The 24525-nt window shown below is 37.4% G+C and overlaps 3 protein-coding genes across 9 annotated transcripts; 1 reads left to right on the top strand and 2 right to left on the bottom strand.

The window, feature by feature from the left end:
• The first annotated feature begins 8615 nt into the window (after positions 1–8615).
• Positions 8616–13662, top strand: LOC137730870 (uncharacterized). 2 transcript variants are annotated; one of them, XM_068469862.2, is made up of 5 exons: positions 8616–9296; positions 9814–9917; positions 10264–10440; positions 11048–12897; positions 13301–13662. In XM_068469862.2, exons 1-5 carry the CDS (start codon positions 9082–9084, stop codon positions 13451–13453), a joined length of 2499 nt encoding a protein of 832 aa, XP_068325963.2. In that variant the 5' UTR covers positions 8616–9081; the 3' UTR covers positions 13454–13662. The 2 variants fall into 2 exon arrangements, with proteins under 2 accessions (XP_068325963.2, XP_088543652.1); XM_088687526.1 differs by lacking the exon at positions 8616–9296 and adding an exon at positions 10573–10706.
• Positions 13663–14022: 360 nt separating this feature from the next.
• Positions 14023–18017, bottom strand: LOC137730871 (uncharacterized). Its single transcript, XM_068469863.2, has 5 exons — positions 17833–18017; positions 16182–16399; positions 15745–15990; positions 15385–15533; positions 14023–14468 (listed from the first exon to the last, which is right to left on the bottom strand). The coding sequence occupies exons 1-5, from the start codon at positions 17917–17919 to the stop codon at positions 14278–14280; spliced, it is 891 nt and encodes a 296-aa protein (XP_068325964.2). The 5' UTR covers positions 17920–18017; the 3' UTR covers positions 14023–14277.
• A 906-nt stretch (positions 18018–18923) lies between these two features.
• LOC137731889 (uncharacterized) lies at positions 18924–21883 on the bottom strand. Of its 6 annotated transcripts, none has more exons than XM_088687084.1 (3): positions 21334–21862; positions 20564–20729; positions 18924–20214 (listed from the first exon to the last, which is right to left on the bottom strand). In XM_088687084.1, the coding sequence occupies exons 1-2, from the start codon at positions 21737–21739 to the stop codon at positions 20599–20601; spliced, it is 537 nt and encodes a 178-aa protein (XP_088543210.1). In that variant the 5' UTR covers positions 21740–21862; the 3' UTR covers positions 18924–20214; positions 20564–20598. The 6 variants fall into 6 exon arrangements, with proteins under 6 accessions (XP_088543210.1, XP_068327238.2, XP_068327239.2 ...); XM_068471137.2 differs by having other exon boundaries at positions 18924–19266; positions 21334–21860; XM_068471138.2 differs by having other exon boundaries at positions 19236–19300.
• Between the last annotated feature and the right edge of the window lie 2642 nt (positions 21884–24525).

The following is a 24525-nucleotide window of genomic DNA, read 5'->3' as shown; positions in this document are numbered from 1 at the left end:
GAAAGGTAAAAGTAGTGATTTTGTGGTGGTATGCTTTCTGAAATTTGATATATATGGCTATAGGATGTAACTAACAAGAGTGTCTGCGTGGTGCTGCGGGTTTTCAAACTGTACAAAACATGTAGAAAGTTTTAAATGTATATATGATATGCCATACTATTTACATACATGTGGAAAATGTACTTACAACACTATCTACAATAAGGAACAATGAGTAGGATTGGACTTCCTTAATCTGATGGGCTTGTTTTCATTTTGCTTAGCATCGTTGACTGAAATTATGAGAGAAATAGAAAAAGAATTTCAGAAATTGTTTATGAAGGAAACAAATTCAGTCCATATTATATATAATAGATGATCTATTACCTATAAGGAAGAAAACTTGGTAAAACCATTTTACCACATCAGGAAACGTTTGTTTATGAATTGTAATTCATTGCAACAAATTTATTTCCATCACCAATGCAGCAAGATGCTGTTACGACATTCCTTCAATATAATAGTTGCATTGCTCTAGTTATATTAAATGAGGGATATCGAATGAGACAATCTGTAAGGGAAGGAGAAAGGTCGATCCAATCATCCCTAACGTAGGGTGAGATGCAAACGTTACAATGGTAACATGGCTGATATCTGCAGATCCTAATTACCCTTTGTGGCCATCGTCATCTTGCCCACGACAATTGGATGGCTTGTAAGTATTTTGGGTTCTTTAGATATAGACGCTTGAAACTCCTATTTTTCAAATAAAAACCATCTAAATTTAAACATTCAAATAAAACCCAAATTTCAAATACCCTACCATGTAGACAAATATATGACCAACTATTACAATACAATTACAACTTATGCCATAGAATCCTAATTTGGTCAATAAATGTTATTACTCATCCTAATTATGATGAGCAATTAAATCCATATAGATATTTTACCTTTCTTGTATCATAAATATTAGCAACATATATAAATTAATTTACCAAATTTAAAAGAGAAAGACAATCTTGTACGGAAAAAATAATATTGTTTGAATTATGTAATTACTTACATACAAATTAATTTACCTACTTATAAAATATTATACTAATAAACCTGCATTTTGAATCATGTAATTACCTACATATAAATATTATACTAATTTACCAACATTTAAATTAATTTACCTACTTATAAAATATTATACTAATTTACCTACATTTAAATTAATTTACCTACTTATTAATATTATACTAATTTACCTACATTTAAATTAATTTACCTATTCCAAAAAAAAAAAAAAATTAGTGATATTAGATGATGTTCGAATGTTGTGGGTTTGTGCTTGTAGGCAATTAAATAAACTTTTAATCTAATGCACATAAATCATGTAGGTAAATTAGACCATTTTGAAAGTAAACTAGACCCTTTAAATTTTGGTTTGATGTAATAGGTAAATTAGACTATTTTGTAGGTAAGAATTGTGCGGAACATATAGCTTTTGTTTTGTGTATTAGGGATTGGAATATTAGTCGTAGCTGTTTTAGGTTTATTGTTGTGTTGGTAGGTAAATTAACTTATATATGTAATGCACAAAATTATGAAATTAGTATTATTATTTTTCAATTAGCACGTTATAACAATTTGAAAGTTAATACATTGAATATACAATGAATGACATGAATTATTTTGTAAAATATATAAAATTAATTAAATGGATATAACAAGTAACTGATCCAAAAACCCCATCCAAGTATTAATAGGGGTAGTTTAGGCATTCGAAAAATACACAATTTGAAAAGTCAAACTTAATTAAAGAATTTGTTTAATTGAAGGTTAGTCAATGAGCTTTATTCAAGAAAACAAAAGGAGATGGGTTTTAGTAGAGGAAAATATAGTTTTAAGGGGTAATATCAAATTTTCAGTAAAATAAAACACAATAAGATTTTGGGTTTAATTATATTTAACATTAGATAAGATCCAACATTTTAGGGCCGTTTCAAGTCCAACCCCTGCCATCGGTTTTGGTATTGGTGAGCTCTTCTCTATAAGGTTTCTATTTATCTCAAAGTCTGATCATATTGCTTGATTGATGCATTTCCCACTTCGAATTGGGGAGTACAATTAGCAAACTAATGGCTAGGTTAGGTAAAATCACCTTAACATGTGTGTAGTGGTGTAGTGGTGTTGCGGTGGCAGCTGCAGCAGTGGTAGAAGTGATAGAGTGTTTCATTACCAAGGTGTCGGATACATTTCCTTCAGTCGTCATTTCTTAATTTGTATCCCTTGTGAGACTTTAATTTTTTTATTTTATTTTATATCATGGATCCAGTTTATCCAAGTCCATCGCTTTTTGTTGCATAATGATAGGAGCATATTTATGTGACTTTGTTAGCCTATTTCCATACATTTAGTGAGTTAGTTTCTATTTATTATACTAATTTAAGCTATTTTCGTGTGTTTGTAGGCCATTTCGTGTGTTTGTAGGACCAAAGGGCTAAAGAGGCAAGAAAGAGCATTTTGGAGCATTTTAGAGCAGTTTTGGGCTTGGAATGGATAACACATGCATAGAGCAAGATGGATTGACGAAATTGAAGTTCAAGAAGGGCTAGGAATATGCTAAAGAGTTGAAGAAATTAATTTAAGACTTGGAAGACAACAGCTACAAAGAAGGAAACATGAGTCAAACTACCTTATTTTGACTTAGTCAATCCTAATCTTTTCATACTTATGTTCCAGCTGCCAAGAGGATCCCTAATTAATTTATGACACTTAAATATATGTTCTAGAAGGCCTAATCCTATTCCAAGAGGAATGCCGCACTTTTTCCCTTCTAAAATACTCATTTCCTTACAGCAAATCCCTTTCCCTTTCTCTCTAGGATCTGCCGCACCCTTTCTTTCCCTTTTCCTCTTGGATTCTGATTTAATTAGCCTTCTTCCTTGAGGATTTGGAGTCCAAATCTTTCCCAAAACATTTAATTAATGCCTTGCCTTTTCTCCCTTTATATAGATATGTTTCTGCCGCAAATCCCTAACCGACCATACAACCATTCAGCCATCATTCACCACAATTTTGACACAACCCATCCATAATACACAATAACCCAATTTCAACCACAACCACCCTTGTGCCGCATCTTTGCAAGGAATGAGAGGATAGCTTGGAGTCGTACCTGCCATTCAAGACTTATTGGATTGTTGGAGCGTTTCTAGGTGTATTCAAACTTTTGTTTTCAATGTTTAATTTAAGTTTTCTTTGTTTAATTGTGAAAATGAGGAGCTAAACTCGTTTTAGTTAGAGGAGAATTCAAAGCCATGAACATATTTGCAATATGAATTGATTACTTCTAGTTGTGATTTCATAAATCGTGAATGCAATTTGCTTAACTGTTTGATTTAGAACTTATTCTTGTATGTTGATTAAGGAGGCCTACTTAGTTTGCATGCATGAATTTGATGTTAGAATATAAGGGAGTTTCACCTAATTGTTATGAACTTATATTCATAAGTAGTCGAGGTTACTAGTCACAATCGTGTTAAGTAAATTTCTGGCAGGAGTATCATGCTGTTCATAGTTACGAATGCCTTGTCAATGCTTATGATTTTCACAAAGCTTAATGATCTTTGATTGTATCTCTATTATGCTGTTCATGTAGGGAATTATTGAAGAATAATTTGGTTGCCAATGCGTTGTCCATCCAATTCAATGACTTAAGGAAAATCTGAGGATTAATTAGTGCTGTTCACGGTTAATCTGGGGCGTTGAGGTTCATGGTTTATTGGAAAAGCAACTGGAAATCAATTTGTATGCAAGTGTGTCATGTGTGGAGAAGAACCCTCTAGTTAGCCAATCACCCATCAATTCACCCAAATTCGTATCCCTTTACTTAGTTTCTACAATTTGTTTGTTTAAGTTTTAAATTTGTCAAAAACTCAATCCCCTTTGCTTTGTTGTGTCAAATTAGTTAGAATCTGTCCAAACTTGTGTTTTTAAGTGTTTTGAGTCAAGTTAAAATCAATTTTCGTCCAAATCAACCTTTAGTGTCTAGTTTGAGTCTATTTGATTATTTTGTGTTGTTTTGAGTCTCTTAGTTTGTTTTGAGTTCTTTGAGTCTAGTTAAGTGTTTTAAGCCTAGTTTTGTGTTTTTGAGTCAGTTTTAAGTAGATTAGCAATCCCTCCTAATCCCCGGCCTAAAACGATCTGTACTTACATCTTTACTACAATTGTCAATAAGAGAGTTTAATTTGAGTGCTATTTTATATCACATCAAATAAATCATTAGCCCTTTGTGACTATGTGTTGAGACTTAAGAATATGTGTGAAGACTTGATTCTTAAAAATATTTATTTAATAACTATTTGTTAAATATTATGATTAATTTGTTTGAGCTTTATAGCTATTTTTAGTTGATTAATTATACTATAAGTGGAGTTTTTTTTAAGATGGTCATTTTCTTTACTTATTGATTAATATTTTATTTGGGCCATGTTACTTACTTTGGCCCAATTTCTTTTCTTTTCTTCTCTTATTTTCTCTCTTATCTCTCTTAATCATCTCTAATCATTTGGGTTAAAACCTAAAATTTTTAATCCAAAAAATTAGGTTTTTACCTATAAATAATTTTTCTACTCCAATAGTTTTGGGTTAAAATTCTAGCCCAAGATTATTAAAAAATGAATTTAGGCTAAATTTTATTTCGGTAACTTTTTTTTAAAATAAAATTTATGTAGATTATCATAATTTATTTTTATGAATATTTTAACTCAAAAATATTTAGATTCCAATAAAAGTTGAAAATTCACTAAACCAACCGGTTGGTCTAAGTTTTCAGTATTGGTCCTAATCATTAGTATTGAACACAGAGTAGAAAGCATGGAGAGAGAACGAGCATGGGTTTTTCAATCATAACAAATATGCTATCCTAATTTGCTACATTTTGTGGAACACAAAGCTTTGGTAGTTATTATGCTGGATAGAAGTTGATCCTTTCCCTCCTACTCAAGTCCCTAATCTCGAGTACCTTCGTTGGTACCGACATGATCAACTGGTGATTATCTATCTCATGAGTACGATCTCTGAATCCTTACTTCATCTCGTACGATCTCTGAATCCTTACTTCATCTCACAGTTGGTTCTGATACATCCAAGGCTTTATAGGATTGTCTTCATACTCTCTTTTCTCAGACCTTTATTGTAATGAAGCTACTCATGGATTTATCCAAACGCTTGAAGACCACTGTCTATATCCAAGAAGTCAAATTGTTGATCAACTTGCTGAAATCGGTGCACCTATTTTTTTTTATAAAGATCTTGTTATGTGGACTATTCATGGCCTTGGACCTGATTATAAGATGCTTACCAAAACACTAATCAATGGTGCTCTTCCCTCCTCCATCGAGTTATGTTCCAAAATTCTCATCTTTAAGCAACAAAATCCCAAAAGAACTTCCGAAATTCACAATGTTAAGCCCTCATCATGGTCAATCCATCGTCTTTTTCCCATTCTCGGTCTGCTAGTGGTTGCGGTGGCGGCAGCAACCATGATGGAGGAAGTCGTCGTGGTGGCTGGCGTGGCCCAAATTCTTGTGGTGGTGGTCAAAGACATTGGCTGCAATCTGCCCAGCAACAACCTCATCAGTTCCAACCTTATCTTGTTGCTTGCCCAATCTTAGTCTATCAGCCACTTTAGCTTAGTCCACAGCCCGTTGCTGCTGTTTGGCCAACCTTCTTGCCACAGCAGCCTCAGCCCACTTGACGTGCTCCCAGGCCTCAAGCTACCCCTGGTCTTGTTGCTGCACTATAAAATAAGAACATTAATATTACCAAAGAACAAAGAACAAAAGAATGGAGAACGGTTGAGTCGCGGACACGGTCGCTTTCTTTAAGACGTTTCACATCTTTGCCCAACGTGTGCAAGCAATTCACAAATATCACGTCGTCCCCAGGATAAAATAGCCTAGAATCCTTCTGTCTAGACCCTCTCTTGCACCGCGGAAGATCCGAATACTAACACCCTATAGATACTCAGAATGCTTAGTGTTTATAGCTTCTTTACACCTTCATCTTTTTTTTGTTTTGTTTTGTTTTTTTTTTTTTTTTTTTTTTTTTTTTTTTTTTTTTTGCTTCTTATTCGACTAATGAATGACCCTCATATTTATAATAGAAGAACCAAAGTTTAACGTTGAAGAAGTTGAGGAAACTGTGGCCTTAGAATCATGCCAAAAAATCTGGAAGTGATCACCTAGTTGAGAAAGATTAGGTCTTTTCTTTTGTCTTCAAAACAAAATCTGTTTGGTAGAAAAGAAGTGGTCATCCATAAAAATAGGAGAGATACGTTTCTGATTAAAACGATAACTAGGTTTTTAAAATAAACACAAAGTTCCTGCAGGTCTTCTCGGTTCACAATGGCATTATAATTGCAACACCTCCTATCACACCCAGCAGACTTGCCCGCATCGCTACAGTGGACCTGAATCAGGCCCTACCCTTCGCTGGAGCCAAGTTTGCACAGCAACCTGAACTAATTTGGTATCCCGACACTGGTGTCACCCATCACATGACGAGTCAGTCGTCTTTGGTTCCTTATATGCAGCCCTATGCAGGTCCTTCTAATGTATGTTTGGCTAATGGCAATAATATAAACATTACCCATACCGGTAACATCCCTATTTGTCTTCGTTCTTCTAATCTCCACCTTCCCAATGCCTTTTTTCCTCTTGATCTGTGTAAAAATCTTCTATCTATTGCTCGTTTAACCCAAGATAATTTAGTCTTCTTTGTTTTTGCGCCTCACTTTTATCAAATTTATGACTTACTTACCAGGGTATTACTTTTTCAGGACCCTGTAAAGATGGCCTTTATCCTTTAACTTTGTCTTCCTCCATCTCTATTGTTCCTCAAGCTTATGCCATCTCTTCCGCAATATGGCACCAACATCTTGGTCATCCATCGTCACCCGTCATGTCTCGTATTTGTTCTAGTTTAGGTTCCAATGTCAAAGTTGACAAAGCTTTTTGTAAGTGCCATTAGGAAGTCCACTCAATTACCCTTTTATTCTCATAATAATATTTGTGGTTCTTTATTTTACATTATTCATTCTGATGTGTGGATATCTCCGATTACTTATATCAATGGTTTTCATTGTTATGTGGTTTTTATGGATGATTTTCCCGTTATTTATGGATTTATCCTATGAAACGCAAATCTGAGATTTTTTATTACTTTAAACATTTTATTGCCAATGTTCGTAATATATTTCATACAACTATTATGGTCCTTGAAAGTGACATTTACATAAAATTTGCAATATATTTCATACGGTTCTCCAAAGTGACATCTACATATCCCCATACCTTTGTTATTCTTTTCATGGGTATTCATGTCCTTCTATTAGGTTGAAGGAAACCCTAATTTTCTGCAGATGTTTAAGTAGTTTCTTATGTGAAGCCCATTAGTACTAGAGCAGGTTCGTCTTTTGTGTGAAGCCCAATAGCCACACGTGCTTTATGTCACCAAATTTGTGTGTCCCAACATATGAGGAGCGTGTTGAGAGTATGAATCTCACATCAGAGAAATAAGGCACCTTGCATGTACTTTTAAGAAATTAATATATTCTTGATATTGCTAATTGCTTTAATGGTGAAACTTTAACATTCTCCAGTAGAGGAATACTTTATTGTCTAAATGTTGTTATATATTGTCTCTTGTATTTGTATTGTCTTTTTGTCTTGTCACCCTTTTTGTGATGAATGTGAATGAGGTGTGCTCACAAGAGAGTTTATACAGAAAGAGATTCTCTCCGGATCTCTTCCTCCTAATCCACCAAATCAGTGGATCCATGCTATTGAAATTTGATCCAACGACTGAAATTATTATAACTTTTAAAGTGGGCCCTTATTTATAGTTGTTGGATCAAATTTCAATGGTACGGATTCACTGATTTGGTGGATTATGAGAAAGGAATCCGGAGAGAATCATTTTCCAGTTTATACAGGCTTGCTGCCACCTCACCATCAAAATGATGATAAGTAATGTGTAAGCAAAACCTGTTAAAATCAATTCGCTATTGTCTAATAAAGTTTTTCTTCCAACGTTTAACAATTGATTTTAAATGTATGATATTCGCACATCTCTTTTTACTTTTCACATACTTTTTATTATTTTTTTGTTATTTAATATTTTTCAATTCATTCAATTTGACGGTCTGATATTAAAAAGGTATTTGAGAAGTAAATTCTTTTTTTCTTTTTCGTTGTAATCCAATAATAGAAGAGGAGTGAGTAGACGACAACCCACCGCAGCTTCCTAACATTAAATCGAAAGGGTTGGAGGTCAAACAAGCACTTCTCTTCAGTGGAGGATTTTGGGGTCCTATTGTGGCTCAGTTTTCATCCCACTTTGAGGCCCTGGTTAGTTTGATTTCAGATGTGTGCAGGGGATCTTCGTCCAGCAAGCGGGTTGGCGGTTGGAAGCTGTTAGGGTTTGCTTTGGTTTTCTTTCTGTTTCGGTCTCAAAACTATGTTTTGGGCTGTTGGGTTACTAGGGAGGTCTATGTTTTTGTTTATGTGTATTTCGTTTTTGGGCCTTTTCTGTTGTAATCTGTTATTTCATAAATAAAGTAAACCTTTGAAAAAAAAAATAATAATAAAGCACTTCTCTTTTTCTTTTTCTTTTTTCTCTCTCTCTCTCAAGAAACAAACTTGTTATTCTCTCTCCGGATTGGGTTGGTGAATTGAAGGAATAAATGTGCAAAAAATAATGCTAAAAAATTGTTTCTTTTTCTCTTGAATACAAGAGTCTGATTCTCATCTCCCAACTCACAAGCAAGTCCTGTCCTCTATAGCTTCTGCCCTTTTTCTCCCATCACGCCTTCTCTCTCTTCTTCTCTCTGGCAATTTCTTCATCTTTCTATTCCAAATTTCATACTCTGATAGTTATCTATTGGCCCATTAGAAAACCCAATTCCATTCATGCCCTGTTCATCTTTTTCTGCCCACAAATCTCCAGAAACTGTGCCAAAAATCGTTCCTTTATTTTTCTTAGCTTACACTTCGATCGTTTTCAGCCCAATTGGCAATTGGGTTTTTGGAGAATTGCGAGACAGCCATGTCGCCAGCTCCAATTGAGCAGGCATTGCCCGAATCGTCGTCTTCGAGCTCCCCTGATGTACCTGAGATATCTGAGGCTGATAATCCTCGATTCAAGGAGCTTAGAGGCGTCCAATGGCGTATTAATCTTGGGATTTTGCCCTCTTCTTCTTCTTCGTCTTCTTCGTCCTCCATTGATGATCTTCGTCGGGTCACAGCTGATTGTAGAAGAGGGTGATTTTGGCTTCTCTTTATGGTTTTCTGCATATATTTGCTTCAATGTTGTTTTAAGTTTCTGTGAGTTAATGATTTTATGCATGGATTTTGCTAGGATAATCGTATTTGGCTGACGATTGTCCTATTGATTCTTTTTTTTTTTTTTTTCTCATCAACACATAGGCATATGATAAGTTGGTGTTAATGGTAATCTTGGAAAATTAAAAACTTCTAAAGGGTTTATAAGATAAGGTTCCCGGTTGCGTTAATGGTCCGTGGATTTTTGTAATGTGTTGCTTAAGAGCTTGGAAACAGGAAAACCTTGTTACGTACGTAGTATATCTTTATGATTCAAAAGGTGGCCTCTTGAATTTTTTTGCTTGTATTGGGTACATGCAGTGCATTACTTTAACTGATTGGTCTGAGCTTTGAAGTGAATTGTGTACTAAGATCACTGAATTTGAAAGTCAAGAATTTGATGGTAATTTTTTGTTTGTGTTTTCTTGTGCTAAGTTTACCTTGTGTACATTTTTAGATATGCTGGATTGAGAAGGCGCCTTCTGGTTGATCCACATCCCCAAAAGGATGGGAGTAATTTCCCTGATCTGGCCTTAGACAATCCGCTGTCACAAAACCCAGGTAAAGTCTATGGATCCGCATACGTGAACTGTAGGAGCTCTTTAGAAACACTGCAGATAAACATGTGCGCGGGCATGTTAACCAGTTATTTTGCCAATGTGCACCCTGTACTACAATTTTCTTGAGCTTGATTTATATTAGTTTCTCTGCAATGCTTGTTTCACTTATCACTTTTAGCTTTCTATATGTACCTATTGTGTTGAAATGACCAAAACTATCACTTATTTGAAATTGAAAGTGAACTGTCTTTTGTAAAGGGAAACAACTTTCCCCTGGAGATATTACAGTCTAAAATAAGTAAACAACTAATGATCAACTATTTGCACCATTGTGATCTCACCTGTAGATAGCACATGGGGTCGCTTTTTCCGGAGTGCCGAGCTGGAGAAAATGGTTGATCAGGATTTATCACGTTTATACCCAGAACATGGAAGCTATTTTCAAACACCAGGATGCCAAGGCATGTTGAGAAGAATCTTGTTATTGTGGTGTCTTAGATATCCAGAATGTGGTTATAGACAAGGTATACTACAATGCCGCATTAATTTTCTTTTTACATATATATTTGGTTATCTGCGGGACTCTTGAATGTGGTTTCGTGATTTAACTTTACTTTATATTCAAAGTGATTAATTCTTATGAGCTTGGCATTTAGAGCACTTTGTCTCGCCGTGTTATGCAATTAGGAATAGGTGGACCAATGTTGCAGGCTTGCGGCATTTCTCCTTATTACGAAGTTTCTTGTAGCACTACACAACTTCCCACACTGCATCGCTTAGAACCTGCTAGGTTGGTATAAAGGCTTGAATGGCATGGGTCCTGCAATCTCATATTATAATGCATAATGTATGTTTTAGTTATTATACACCTTATCCTGATAGAAAATAAATCAAATACTAATGGTCTCCACAAAATGACTAATACTGAGGTTTATTTATTTTAATTTATACTCTCAGAAAGATTTGTAGGGAGAGATTCTTGATAATCAGATAGTTAGCCAGTCTGTTCTTTTCTGAGTTTTGACTTCTGCGGCAGCAAGTAGAGCTTTCTTAATATTATTTTACAATTTCAGTGACCTAAGATGCTGGGATTTTAACTGTTTTTCTTTCCTTTTTCTGTTTTCACTATAGGAATGCATGAACTCTTGGCTCCTTTATTGTATGTTCTTCATTTTGATGTGGAGCGGCTATCTCAAGTGCGAAAGCTACATGAAGATCACTTCACTGATAAATTTGATGGTCTATCATTTCATGAAAGTGATCTTACATACAACTTTGAGTTCAAAAAGTTTCCTGACTCTATGGAAGATGAGAATGGCTTAGATGGAACTGCATTGAATGTTAAGAGTCTTGATGAGCTTGATCCCGAGATACAGACCATTGTGATGCTTAGTGATGCTTATGGTGCTGAAGGTGAACTGGGTATTGTTTTCTCTGAGAGATTTATGGAACATGATGCGTACTATATGTTTGATGCTCTAATGAGGGGGGCCCATGGATCAGTTTCTATGGCAGAATTCTTCTATCCCTCCCCTGCTGTTGGTTCTCATACTAATTTACCTCCTGTTATTGAAGCATCTGCTGCGTTGTATCATTTGCTGTCCCTTGTTGATTCGTCTCTACACAGCCACCTTGTTGAGCTTGGTGTTGAACCCCAGTATTTTGCACTCCGCTGGTTAAGGGTTTTATTTGGACGTGAATTTTCACTTGCAAATCTATTGATAATTTGGGATGAAATATTTGCATCTGATAATGGTAAATTATACAAATGTTCTGAAGATGATGCAGCATCCAGCTTTGCCATCCTTACTTCACCTCGAGGAGCATATATGTCAGCCATGGCAGTTTCAATGTTACTTTATTTGAGATCTTCCCTACTTGCCACTGAGAATGCTACTGCATGTCTTCAGAGATTGTTAAATTTTCCCGAGAATATAGATTTGAAGAAACTGATACAAAAGGCAAAGTCTTTGCAGGATCTTGCTTTGAAGAACAATAGCTCACCCTCATTACTTCCATATTTTGGGCCCTATGAACATAGTAAATCAATGACTGTAAGAGGTCATAGCCTTTCAGTTGATTCCGTATCTCCAAAAGCACCAATAAATCTAGTGCCTGAAAGCTACTGGGAAGAGAAGTGGAGAGTTCTGCACAGGGAAGAAGAAATAAGGCAAGATGATTTGAAAAAACAGGTTCCAAGCCAGAAAAAGCGATGGACAGAAAAAGTAAAGTTGAGCCTATCCAGAACAGAATCTGATCCATCTCCATCAAAATCAGAGAATGGCAAAAAGAACCCCAGGTTTTCTGTTAGACGAAGGTTGCTGCAAGACCTTTCTCGAGAACTCAGCTCAGAAGAAGATATTGAGACATTGGGTTCTCATGAAAACAAACTCTCTTCAGAAGAAGAGGTCAACAGAGAAGATGGTTTCAATAAGGACCTTAATTCTGCCACTGAGAAAAGATGTTTGAATGGAGATCCAGCCAGCGAAGAAAATTCATCTGTTTTGTCAGATCCTACTAGTCTTCGTACTGGGGCTAATGGTCATGAACTTGAATCAGAAAAAAGTAGTGTTGCATCAAATTTGTCTTTTGACGAAAATGATGATAACTCGCAGGGTGCGTCGAAGGAGCCACCTCTTCTGGTTTCTGATCATCCAAAGGGTGTCTCCCAAACGTCTGAATGCAGCAATCATTCTCCCGGAAATTCAGTGCCAGGAAAGGAACGGAAACTTCTTTCTGGTAAATTCCAGAAACTTTGGAAGTTTGGATGGAATGCAGCTGGTGAAGAGACATCCGAGAAAGGACACAATGCCATTGAGGCTATGAAGTCTTCCCATTGTGAAGGTAATCAGAACGCAACAAGCTCTTCTGTAGCTGAGGGGTCCTGCAGTTCTTTAGTTAGCCACAATGGAGAAGCTGTTGACCAGCATGTGACGGGTACTTTAAGGAATCTTGGGCAGTCTATGATTGAAAATATTCAGGTACATTTCTTGTTGTGCTTTATCTAGGACGTAAACTACAAATTGTTTTTTTCTTCATCCTCGAACTTAATGCTTCTTGTAGGCAGTAAAGTGCTATAATATTCTCTGTTCTAGCTAATATAGGAATGAACAAAATGATTGTTAAAGAGGGAGGAGGCCAATGAAAAATGGTAATAGGGGGTTAGATTGGGGCAATAACCATGAACTAAACATAATCTATAGGATTGATTGTTGACACTAATGGTTATACAACATTCCATGCGACCATAGTTTTTCTTCTAAGTTGGTTCCAACTTCCAAGTGTACTTTTAGGGTTTAAAAAAAGAGTTGCTCCGAACGACACTTCTAACCATATCATCTTTTATATCTGCATCATTGACTCTTAACTAACCATATCTGGCAGGTTATTGAGTCTGTTTTGCAGCAAGATCAGGGTGTTCAGGTTGGGTCGTTGGAGAACTTGTCAAAAAACACTTTAGTCGGCAAAGGACAAGTTACGGCCATGGCAGCTCTAACAGAGCTTCGGAAGATCAGCAACCTTTTGTCAGAGATGTGAGGTGTGTGTTATTTACTGTAACCTGTATATAGGTTTTGTATTTATCTATTCATTTAGTGCAAAATAAATTCAGTTCGTTCACTTCTCTTCTCTTACGCTATCCAGTTTTGGCCGTCGCTATGACAGACGTGTACATATGAATTTCTGTAATAACCTTTGAATCCAAATGTATTATAAGGAGTGCAATGTCAATGAATTTTGCTACACAATCCGGTTACTCAGCATATTGGGATGATGCTTTAGTGATTTGATAGTTCAACAAGTTTAAGGGAATTATGTGCCAAGCCCTACAGCCTAGTAGTGGCATATAACGCTGCCTTGCTCCTTTTTAGAAGTGACGAAAAAGAACATAGTTACACGTTTTGATGAGTGAAGGGACCAATTATCATGAATTTTTAGTTAAGCGACCATTACTCCAATTGAGTTAAAGTTGAAGGGTCATTGCTACAATTTCCTCTTGTTTTGGCATTTGTTAGTTTCAAAATTCGTTGGAAAGCGCTGGGAGAATATTTCGCTTCAGCATTCCTGTAGTTGCGTTTCAGATTGGCGTATTTCGTTAGTAAATTCAATGAGCACGAAACAGAAACTATGTAATTAGTAAAAATCAATGTATCAAAATACAAGAGGACTACTAGTCAGACGAAAGATTAAGCAACTAGAGAGGTAAACCGTAAGTGTTGGAAGGGAAACTCAAAAGCACCCCCACCCCTCACCCAATTGGGGATGCAGCACCACCAAATACAGAGAGAATTATAAGTTATACTCACATCTCATTTGTGCTTCTCTTAAAAGGCATTCTCGCCAGCGTCTTATAACGTAAATATCTAATCCATATTATGAAAACCTGGAAGAAGTGAAGTGATGAAACCGAAAACGATCATCTGAATCTCTTTAACAATTCCCCACCACTGGTGACCACCATTGGCTTCATCAGCTGCCGGGGCATTCTCATTCTCTGCTGCTGGATTTCCTTCATCTGCAGGCCGAATATCGTTCCCAGCCCCAGGCTGTCCATCTGCCATAAATTGTATGACACATTTTGTACTGTTAGTAAAGATAAGCAAAATATGACCTAAATAAACAGCAAAGAGTGATATGGTTCATCGGTATTCAGGAAGAATAGTAGAGTCCTTCAAAGTTCAAACTAGATATGCGTACGCCTACCAATGATGTTACAGGGATGCATCATGCACAAAAGTCCACAATATAATTTTTCATTTATATTTTATTTGTTTAATTTTTTTATTATTTGAGGGAATGCACTACAATCTTGTCAAACAAATAGGATTACAACCATGTATTCAATGACCAACCCAAGAACCTCGAAAATCAAGTGGCATCAGGTGGGATTGAGGATAGATCCTAGGTTCAACCCATCTTGTAACCAAAAAGAAAATCTTAGGATTCGTTTGGTAATCATTTTGCTTTTTGCTTTTGGTTTTTGGTTTTCACTTTTTGTGATTGAGATAAGAAATACATAGGGGAAGTGGGAGGCGAAGAAGGTTGGTGGGAGAGATGTAGAAGAATAAGGAACAAGCGAGAACAAAATCTTGAAAGTGAAAACAACTTAAAAAGATTTTGGTTTTTGGCTTTTAGTTTTCATTTTTGTGTGCCTTTCCCTTATGTATTTCCCCTCTATCACTAAGACAAAAATTAAAAGCAAAAACCAAATGGTAATCAAACAGGCCCTCATGCTTTCTTTTACTGTTAAGTTTGGTCTAAAGCCCCACCAATATCCACCTCCACCAACCCTCAGAAAGGGTTGAGGCTAAACTAAACCTAATTTAAAACACCTTTCCATACGAAAACACCAGCATACGACAAACAAAATTGTTATCCAGAGAGTAATATGCATCTTCATTGTGAACTGCAATATGTGAAAGTGTCATCCAAAGCACATGTCACACTCAGCATACAACAAACAAAATTACCTGCCAAAGCAGCATTGTCAACCCCCTGCCTTGCATTAGGAGGAACATTCCCGGCCCTGGCTGCCCTGGGCGGATGGGGAGGCACAGCTGCCCTATGCATGCCTTGAGAAAGCCATCGTACTAATGGTGTGAGCGAGCCAGTTTGATATCTGCAACATCCAACATCATCAAATCATCGAAATCCAGCTTCCATCCATGAAATTTCCAATAGTATTTTTGGTCAAAAGAAAGTCAATTACAGAAGAACCCAACTTTAGCTTTTTTCTTAATTAAAAAAATCACAAAAGTCACATATTATATTAGTAGCGAGATAACATAAATCTCCTCATATTAAAAATGTTTATAAGTTCAGTTACTTACAAATAGACAATTGAAGCGAAAATCACAAGGAGAACCAGCCTTTGTCTAGATCCATCTTGGTTGAACAGGAATATTACAGCTGCAAGCTTTATAATAAGCAACACATCAAGCTGAAATGCAATCTGAAATCTCCTAACAACAACTTGTCTCTGAGGTCCAGGCTGTTGACGTTGTTGTTGTTGTTGTTGTTGTCCCTCTTGGCCTTGCTGCTCCCCTACAGTGCCAACCTCTGGACTTGCTCTAGCTCTGAGGGACCCATACATTCATGGTAAGAAAATAAGGATAATCAGCATAAGGCTCCTTACTATAACCTATCATGCTAGGTAGGAAAGTGAATTTTTACTATGTTAAAATCATGGTTAAACATCATTATGATGGTTTAGAATTAGAAGATTGTGTCACGGTGAAATTAACTTGAGTACCATTGACATACTTACGTGGGTATGTTGTAGGTAAGAGGAATAAGAGTGTTTAATGGAGCTCCTGTAACTGGCCCCATAAATGGGTGAACAGGAACAGCATAAATGCCTGCTCCACGGTTCATTTGCTCCTGATCTTGCGAAGGATTTAACCCAGGAACAAGAAGAGGATACATGACTGGTAACATCAGAAAATCACCATTTGGGAAAGATGGAAGCCCAGAGAGTGCTGGAACCTGAAAAAGAAGTCAAAAAGTGAATTGGAACATAGCCAAAGCCACCGCATTAATGCCATCACAAAGAGCATGCACATACTATTTCTTTAAACTACTAAAAACTTTAGAAGCATTAGTCTGCATTACTTTTCCTTTTCAATGGAAAATGCAGAAAAAAGAAGCTTCCACATTGATATGGCTATTGTACAATTATCGAACACATATTAAAGAAAGATATATTTGCTTCAATGAGTAACCAAAGGATTATCTTCAAAAGGAAAAACAAACAGGTCACGAAAGGATGAGAAGAAAGCTTAAAAAAACCCTATCCATCAACCACACTACTGATATCAAATTATCAAAGGGTTATCATATTTTCACGATAATGTATTTTTAGATAGCAATACAAATTATAGTTGCCTTGCTATATAATTATACACTTGTTTCTGCCTCCACAACTATGAATTATGCTCCATAATACCAGTCCTTCAACTACAAACATAAGATGCTCTCCGGAAATGTGTGTTTTCATCTTTCCACCATCCATCCATTCTTTAAAATACTAAATTAGCTTGGATATAGAGAATTTTTGAAATAAAGAAGGTTTACTCAATTGTTTAATGTTCAGAAAAATAAAACATCAATAAGAATTACGAAGTCCGTGCATTTTCCTCACTCGCCTATGCATAACCACTCAACGACAAAAGGAAAGGCACGTTTAAAACACCCAGAGCTCCGTTTTCTTGCAAGCACAAAATAAGGTTAGAATGAAAGTCGATACAGGCCAATCAAGAAAAGACCAAGAAATTATTTCTACTAATTAACATGACGGTGACAAAAATGCATAATCTCAATAAATTTATACCAAAACAAAACAAAAAAAAAAAAAAAACAAAAAAATTCAGAAGAACTCCAATTTCCTATACGGACAATAACCCAAAAAATCTTACTATTAAGCACATAAGGAATAAACAAAAACAAAAAGCTAACAATGATAATCGTTCACGGTGATCCGTGAATATTGTCATTAAAAGCAGAAAATCCCCCATCCACAGCATTTTAAATTTTCTTCATAATTCGGTTGAAAACCCAGAGTTTTTTAACTTCAATCTATTTACTAAACCCCCATCCCTCCCCGAGAAACATATTTTTATAATGTCCTAGCTACCAAAGAAAATAATTGCAATCCAAACAATTTGTTAATGATACACACATACACACACACACTGAATAAATAGCTTAAAGAAGAAATCAAGTAAGAGGAAAAACGAAAGCTGGAAAGCCAAAATTGATAGGCGGCATTAATTCGAAATAGGATAAGAAATCAAAAACCCTTATTGGATTGAAGCTTTTAAACACCAATTTGCATGCTTTTCATTTTCAATTGAAGGAAAGAACCCTAGGATTGAAAATTGTTTGCAGAAATTGGGAAATTCGGATTGAGATTTATGAACCTGCGATTTCTTCAGAGTTTCTTCGGGGGAATTCGGTGTAGAAGAAGGTTGCAAGCTGGACGACAACGTTTTGGGTTCTTCCGCCATTTCCAAGGAAAGTCTGATCTGCTTCGCACTCCCTCGCGATTTGCTGTCTAACAATTAGATCCTGTCGAGGCGACGATGTGGATGAAATTTTCTCTTTATTGTTAATTGAATATGAGTTTATGACGTGGAGTTTTTGTAGTTCCGCCAATAAGGAGGTGACAAGTCAGCCGGAATGAGTAGAGGTTGGTTTGGGTGTAAGCTTTGCTAGGTTTTTCAAGAGATTTTTGTAAAGTCGCATGGTTGACAAATTATAATTGAAAGACTTATTCCTAGTGTAAAGTTACATTTAAAGAATTAAAAACCAACAAATCATGTCTTGCCACATACTTATCGATTATATTGACAAAAAAAAAAAAAAAAATGAATTGTTATTGACACTCCAAAAATCTCATCCCGCACTCCAAACTTTCTATAATCAGAAAGAAAAATACAATTGTGAGAAGTATAGATTGATAAGAAGAGAAGCTCAAAGTATAGTTCCTATTACGTAATCTGACCCTCGTTGAACTCCGATGATTTTGGTGTTTATGGAGGAACGTGATGTTAGGGAAAAGCTCGATAAACACCAAACTATGATGTAGCTCTTCCAATTACTGAATTTTAATTACTTTTCAAATTTAATCACTCTCTCTCTCTCTCTCTTGTGCGGTCTAAATTCAAATTGAGAAACAATAGCATCTCTTAGAGAATGAAACTATTATTAACACTCTAAAATCTCATTATACACTCCTTGTAAGTGTATTTTTCTTTCTAATTATAGAAAGTTTGGAGTGCCAAATGAGATTTTTAGAATGCTTAGTGAGATATGACTTTATTGTTGTTTGAGCTTGAGCACCTTGGTACTCCGCTTGCCATTTAGGCTCTTATTATGTGTTCAAAAATTGAAAATAAAAAAATAGAAAATAAAACCTACTTAAAATTGTGTTCTCGCATCCTTCCCACCTCCCTCCTCTTTCTTCTTTGTATTTCCTCTTTATTTCTAATAAAAAGGAAAAAACTAAAAATTAAAAACGAAATGGCTATTAAGCGGTCCTGAATAATTAGTAGAGTTCTCAAACTTACCAACAATTTTAACCATTGATAAGTTTGACTTTAGTTGAACTGAGACTAACTTAATCAGAGAGTTCAAAATTTTGGTTTTATGAAATCTGGCTACGACACAAAATAAATGCTATTTATACAAGAGAACAAGAATCTTCAACATCCCGTCCACTCCATTTTACTACGCTAATTTCATATGACACTTCCATCATCTCCAGAACCCAAACCCGAACACACCATTGTGTCCCGTCTGGCCACGCGTGTCCAATATGGTGCTAAAAGATGGCTTCTTCACTTTTGCATACTCTGAATCACAAGCACAAGGTAGAAGATTGATCCTCTGTCCACAATACATAAACCAGGATGACTGATTTCCAACTCAGGGGCCATTATTCAGTTGATACACATGAGTGTAATCCATTTCTAATAAAGACCTGAAACTGTAAAGATGATGACAAACGCATGTATGGAAATTTCATCTAGCAAGTGATAAACGAAGAATTTTTGAGTTGATGCGCATCATCCCTGAACAAAGCAGAAACATGCAAGCCCTTAAATCAAAAAGAGATATGAGAGAATGGAGAAAACATATGCAGATCTTGAAAGGAAACTTGCGGTTTGGGGTTAAATTTTATTGGGAAGAAAGTTTCAGAGGTGCGAAAAGAGAGAGAGAGAGAGAGAGAGAGAGAGAGAGGGGGGGAAGGTTCTGCAAACCAACTTTCATACCCACAACAAAGATTTGGATCTAATCCAAGTGTTTGTTCAGAGACGAGAGACAAAGAAGAGAGAAAGGAAAGCGCAGAGAGAAAAGAAACAAGATGGGTGAAAGAGAAGATAATGAGTCATAGAAGTACCCTCACAAAAGGGTGATGCGCTTGGCATATGACAAAATCTAATATGAAATAGGGCAAAACTGACTGTAAGCCTCAAATTGCAACTTTTTCAATTTCAAGGGGGCACAAAAGAAGTTTTTCTCAGGTGGCAAAGTGACACCAGACAAAGTGTGATGGGCATAGGTGTAGTTTTCCCTTAGCTTGCTAGGTTCTTTACAGCCCAAAATTTTCTTCTCTCGAAGCTTTGAGATACTTAGCAAAGCCAAGCGAGCTTGGTCTAGTCTCAACCTTGGCAAGGTTTAAAAGAGCCGTTCACAGACGCACACACCATCATCCAAACTCAGAACGTTGTAGCAAAGCACGTAGAAACAGAAATTCAAAACTAGAAAAGAAGATAGAGAGAAGCCACAAGTTCATACACCTGAATACACGATAAGACTCTATAAATAAAGATCATTTATCTGGGGGATAAAGTTGTGACTGCGTGGATGCATATACAACATGCTCAACATTTAATATTTCATTCCCTTCTGTTGTTGGGTGTTATTATTTCAAACTATACAGCAACAGAACACAAACAGAATTGCTGAAGATATTAATTACAAAATATCAATACAAACAAGCGGGTTTACCACCAAGGTCGAAACTAACAGCCTAAACCTAAACAGAGATAAGTTAAATCCATATCCTAAGGGGCAATGACAACACTATTTTGGTCATGATATGCGTGCAAAGGAGCATCAGTGGTTGTCATAAGTAAGGGAACTCACCCAAGCAAACAGGCTGATAGAGAGATGAGAAAACCTTAATCATCCTCACAGCGAGAGGGCTTCTGTGAATCAGTCAAAACCTTTACCTCCACCTCCACCTCCACCTCTATTTCTGTTGATCCTTCTGCCTCCCTATCCACTTCCCTTGTTTCTGCAGATCCAGTACCTGATCATACCCAAAATATTTATTAAGAGCTAAAACATGAAACTCAAATAATCATTTGTTTATATATTGGTCCGTTGCATTTAAAACTAGCATGGAAGATGATAAAATAAGCAAACAGCACTCATCTCATCCATTCAAAAGCATAGATGTCATTTCATTTTCTTCCAGGTCAACTTTCCATAATCAATTAGACATTTCATGACGGATATCGGAAACATTTAGCATCTCCATCATGTCCCAAATATGTTCACCAATGAAGCTACAATTGAAGCCCTTGAAGGTATCCAAACACAAAAGGTCCCACTAATTGCCACAAAACAAAACTAAAAGGCCATTTCAATTGATAAAAAGAAAAACAAGCTAAAAACATTTTTTAATACACAAAAGCTAAAAACCCACTTCGATTCCTTGTAAAAAAAGCAATTCCACCACCCCATCAAACAAAAACTAATTAATAACAATTTGCAACTACAAAAATAAAAAAAATCACACACATACTTAGAACTGAAAACCCAGTTCAATTCCTTATAATAACCAGCAATTCCACCAAAAACTAAACACACTTCCTACATGCATAAAACAAAGAAAAAGAAATTGCCCATACCGCCATTGATGAAAAATTGGGAGCAAGGCCATCCACGATCAGTGGCCACAGAGAGGGTTTCTTCATCCGTGAGCTGGTCAGCCAATTTGCCAACCAAGTCGGTCACTTTCAACGGGGCGCGTCGAGGTGGGACCCAGAACGAGGAGCCGGGGACAAAGGGGAGCCAATCGGGCGTGGCCCTCTGGACGACGATGGTCTGAACGATGTCGTCCAGTTTCTTGAGCATTAATTTCTCTGAATCACTTGGCGACGACGAGGTGGAGGGGTCGAGCTCGATCTCGATTAACTCGGCCTTGCCGGATCGGGAGGAGCGGGCGCGGTGGGCTTGGGTGAGGGAGGGTGGGAGGAGCGGGCGGCGAAGGAGCGATTGACGGAGATGGAGAGTTTGAGTGAGGAGTCGGGCCATTTGGCGGACTGTTGGAACTTGGAACTGTGTAATTAGGGGGAGAGAGAGAGAGAGAGAGAGACTGTGTTTTTGGAAGGTGGAGGACTACTTAGAGCAACTCCACCGTAGGTGGGTGCTCGGGGGACAGGCCAGAGTAAAGGGGCCCGAGGCCCTCTGGACCGGCTCCAGCGTGAAGGAGCCCGAGTGGAGGTGGAGGCTCGAGTTTTGGGCCCGGGAAAAATTGCTAGCTTGAGAGCCCGAGTGAATGTGACGCCAGTGCTGATATCAGTCTAGCGTCAGGCCTTTTTATATTTTTTTCTGTCAAGCGCGTGCACCCCACTCGCACGTGGGGGCGCGTCGCTGACACAAAATCAGAAAAATCAGTAACTTTTTCAGTTACCGTTGGGAGCCACGCGGCTTACCATGGTCCGTTCAATCTCAACGGCTCTTTAACTTGGACCGTTCGATCTCAACGGTAAAAAAAATAAAAAAAAGTCCTATTTAATATCCACCGTTCGATCTGAGATCAACGGTGGATATTAATACGCTTTATAAATAAATAAATAAAAGAAAAAATAGTTTTAAAATAAAGAAAAGTTATTGTTGTGACACGTGGCACAATCTGGAGTGTTCGAATTCAAATTTTTTTTATATCCAACGGCAGAGATTAATTAGTTGAATAAAAATTTAAAAAAAATTGTAAAAATTTGTAAAATGACACACCCTGACCTAGATCAGGGCATTCTGGCCGTCACTTGGAAATGACGTAACCATGTGCACAGTGCGGAAGCTAATAAAATAATAATAGAAATAGTAATACAAATAAATAAAAACTGGTTTTACATAAAGTAATAACAAATGCAAGCGTAAGTGTGACGCTAAGTTCAGAGCATAAAACCTAAAGCAGTCCAAAAGAAAAAGACGCAACAATAGTACACCCGAAGGTGGCCCTACGCTGGTGATCGTCTGTCAGAAATGCCGGGAAAATCCTCTGGGAAACCACCAAACCTGCTTGTCAACTAGAACCTGGAGGGGCGCAAAACAAAAGCGTGAGTGGGCAAAAACAAAGCTTTTTGAAAACCATTTAATAAATAAGTTCTAACCCCTCGCCGTAAAACCTGTATACTTCCCAGAAAATAGATATATATATATATGCCAATCATGCTTAAGAATATGCTATGCCAAAACCTCAAAATGAAATGTAAGTGCTCAGGTATAATTATATCACTGTCATATAATTTGGCAGCCGGAGTCACCTAATGTGACTTGTACAGCTGAATCTAGAGCTTAAATCTCAATCTCAGTAACTAAACCAGCACATGAGTCGGAACCACCTAAAGTGGTCTGTACGACAGGCCTGGGTGTAACATATATATACGCTAAAGTGCTACGATCATGTGAAGGCTGGGCGAATAGTCGCGGGTCATCTACGAGTCGGAACCACCTAAAGTGGTCTGTACGACAGGACTGTGCACCTAACTTGGATCCAAGCTGAGCGTGTGGTGCAGGAGGTGAACATCACGTGAAGGACTGTGCCTTACTCTAGGCGGGAGCACTAACACCGGGGGTGCAGGTTATGAGCTCTCTATGCATCTAAAATCACTACTGAACGTAAATATAAATCACCACTCACCTGGCATTTACCTGTGCGCCCGCAGCACCAATACACACACACATATATAAATGCAGTAACCATGCATAACCAACGGCAATATAATATATGGCATATGACGAATAAACAATTCAAATCATTTTCTGGGAAAATATAAGTATATAGGTATATACGGAAAACCAAAAGCCCACTCACTGGTATGTGGAAGGGTCGTAACCCCCCTGCCTCGAGTGACCACGCTCGTCCTCGGGATAGGTATCACCTATATGCGAAACAACTACAAAAACGTTAATTTTAAAGCACATAACCAACCTTTAGAAATAACTTCTCATACAATGCTCAAATGGGGTGTATGAATACACCAACGTGATCTACTCAACCTTAGGAACATCCCCATATTTTTAAAATAATTTCTCACCACCGCACGCGCCCCCACGCGCCGGCCACGCGCAGGCACGAGCCTGGCACGCTGACGACATCAGTTGACGCCGTCAGGAATATTCCGTTATCCCTAACAGATTCCGTCAACGGCGTCAGGAATATTCCGTCAGATTTGACGGAATATTCCGTCGTCTTCTCCGGCGAGGCTCCGGCGCCGTCGCCGGTGCCGGAAAACCGGGAAATTTTCAAATCGTCCTATCTTTTTCGTTTTTCAACCAAATTTCACAAAATTGGTACCAAAATGAAGCTTACAATGAGAGGAACACAATCATACTACTTTCAAGTGCTAAAATCCACGAAATCTCACCTGGAAAATCACCCCAACTCTGGCCAAACTCGAAACTCACTATCCCGACGTCCAAAACCTTCAAACGAACCACCCCGAGCCTCCTAGGGACCTCACCAAGCTTCCTACAAGCTTGAAATTCCCAAAAACATGAGAAATTACGTGTGCATGAACAGTACCAAAATCCGGCATCGTGAGTTCGACGTGAAAACGAAGGTATTCTTACCTGAAATGGTTATGGTTGGACTCCTACGAGCCTCACGAGCATGAATATGTGCTTGGTCTCTTCGATCCGTGGAGGTTTGGTGTGTTTGTGTGTGTGTCCGTACAATGGAGGGAGAACTGGGAAGGGAACTGGGCACGAGATAGGGGGTACAGGGCAAGGGAAAGGATGTGGGTGCAGGTTAGGGTGTGTGGCCCAAAACATGCCAACAAGGAACCCAAAAACAACCACAAAACGTAAAGGAA

This window comes from Pyrus communis, chromosome 16, assembly GCF_041283825.1.
Source record: "Pyrus communis isolate YQ-2024b chromosome 16, ASM4128382v1, whole genome shotgun sequence".
NCBI lineage: Eukaryota > Viridiplantae > Streptophyta > Magnoliopsida > Rosales > Rosaceae > Pyrus > Pyrus communis.
The sequence above is the reverse complement of the archived record's forward strand: the minus strand, read 5'-3'. Positions and strand labels throughout refer to the sequence as shown.

Bases quoted from the DNA above. Each gene is read 5' to 3' on its own strand.
- LOC137730870 (XM_068469862.2), top strand. From the start codon at position 9,082: ATGTCGCCAGCTCCAATTGAGCAGGCATTGCCCGAATCGTCGTCTTCG. The intron at 9,297-9,813 runs GTGATTTTGGCT...GTACATTTTTAG, and splicing joins ACAGCTGATTGTAGAAGAGG to ATATGCTGGATTGAGAAGGC. The intron at 10,441-11,047 runs GTATACTACAAT...TTTTCACTATAG, and splicing joins AGAATGTGGTTATAGACAAG to GAATGCATGAACTCTTGGCT.
- LOC137730871 (XM_068469863.2), bottom strand. From the start codon at position 17,919: ATGGCGGAAGAACCCAAAACGTTGTCGTCCAGCTTGCAACCTTCTTCT. The intron at 15,991-16,181 runs GTAAGTATGTCA...TGGGTCCCTCAG, and splicing joins CTTACCTACAACATACCCAC to AGCTAGAGCAAGTCCAGAGG. The intron at 14,469-15,384 runs GTAATTTTGTTT...AATTTATGGCAG, and splicing joins TGACAATGCTGCTTTGGCAG to ATGGACAGCCTGGGGCTGGG.
- LOC137731889 (XM_088687084.1), bottom strand. From the start codon at position 21,739: ATGGCCCGACTCCTCACTCAAACTCTCCATCTCCGTCAATCGCTCCTT. The intron at 20,730-21,333 runs GTATGGGCAATT...GGGTATGATCAG, and splicing joins CCAATTTTTCATCAATGGCG to GTACTGGATCTGCAGAAACA.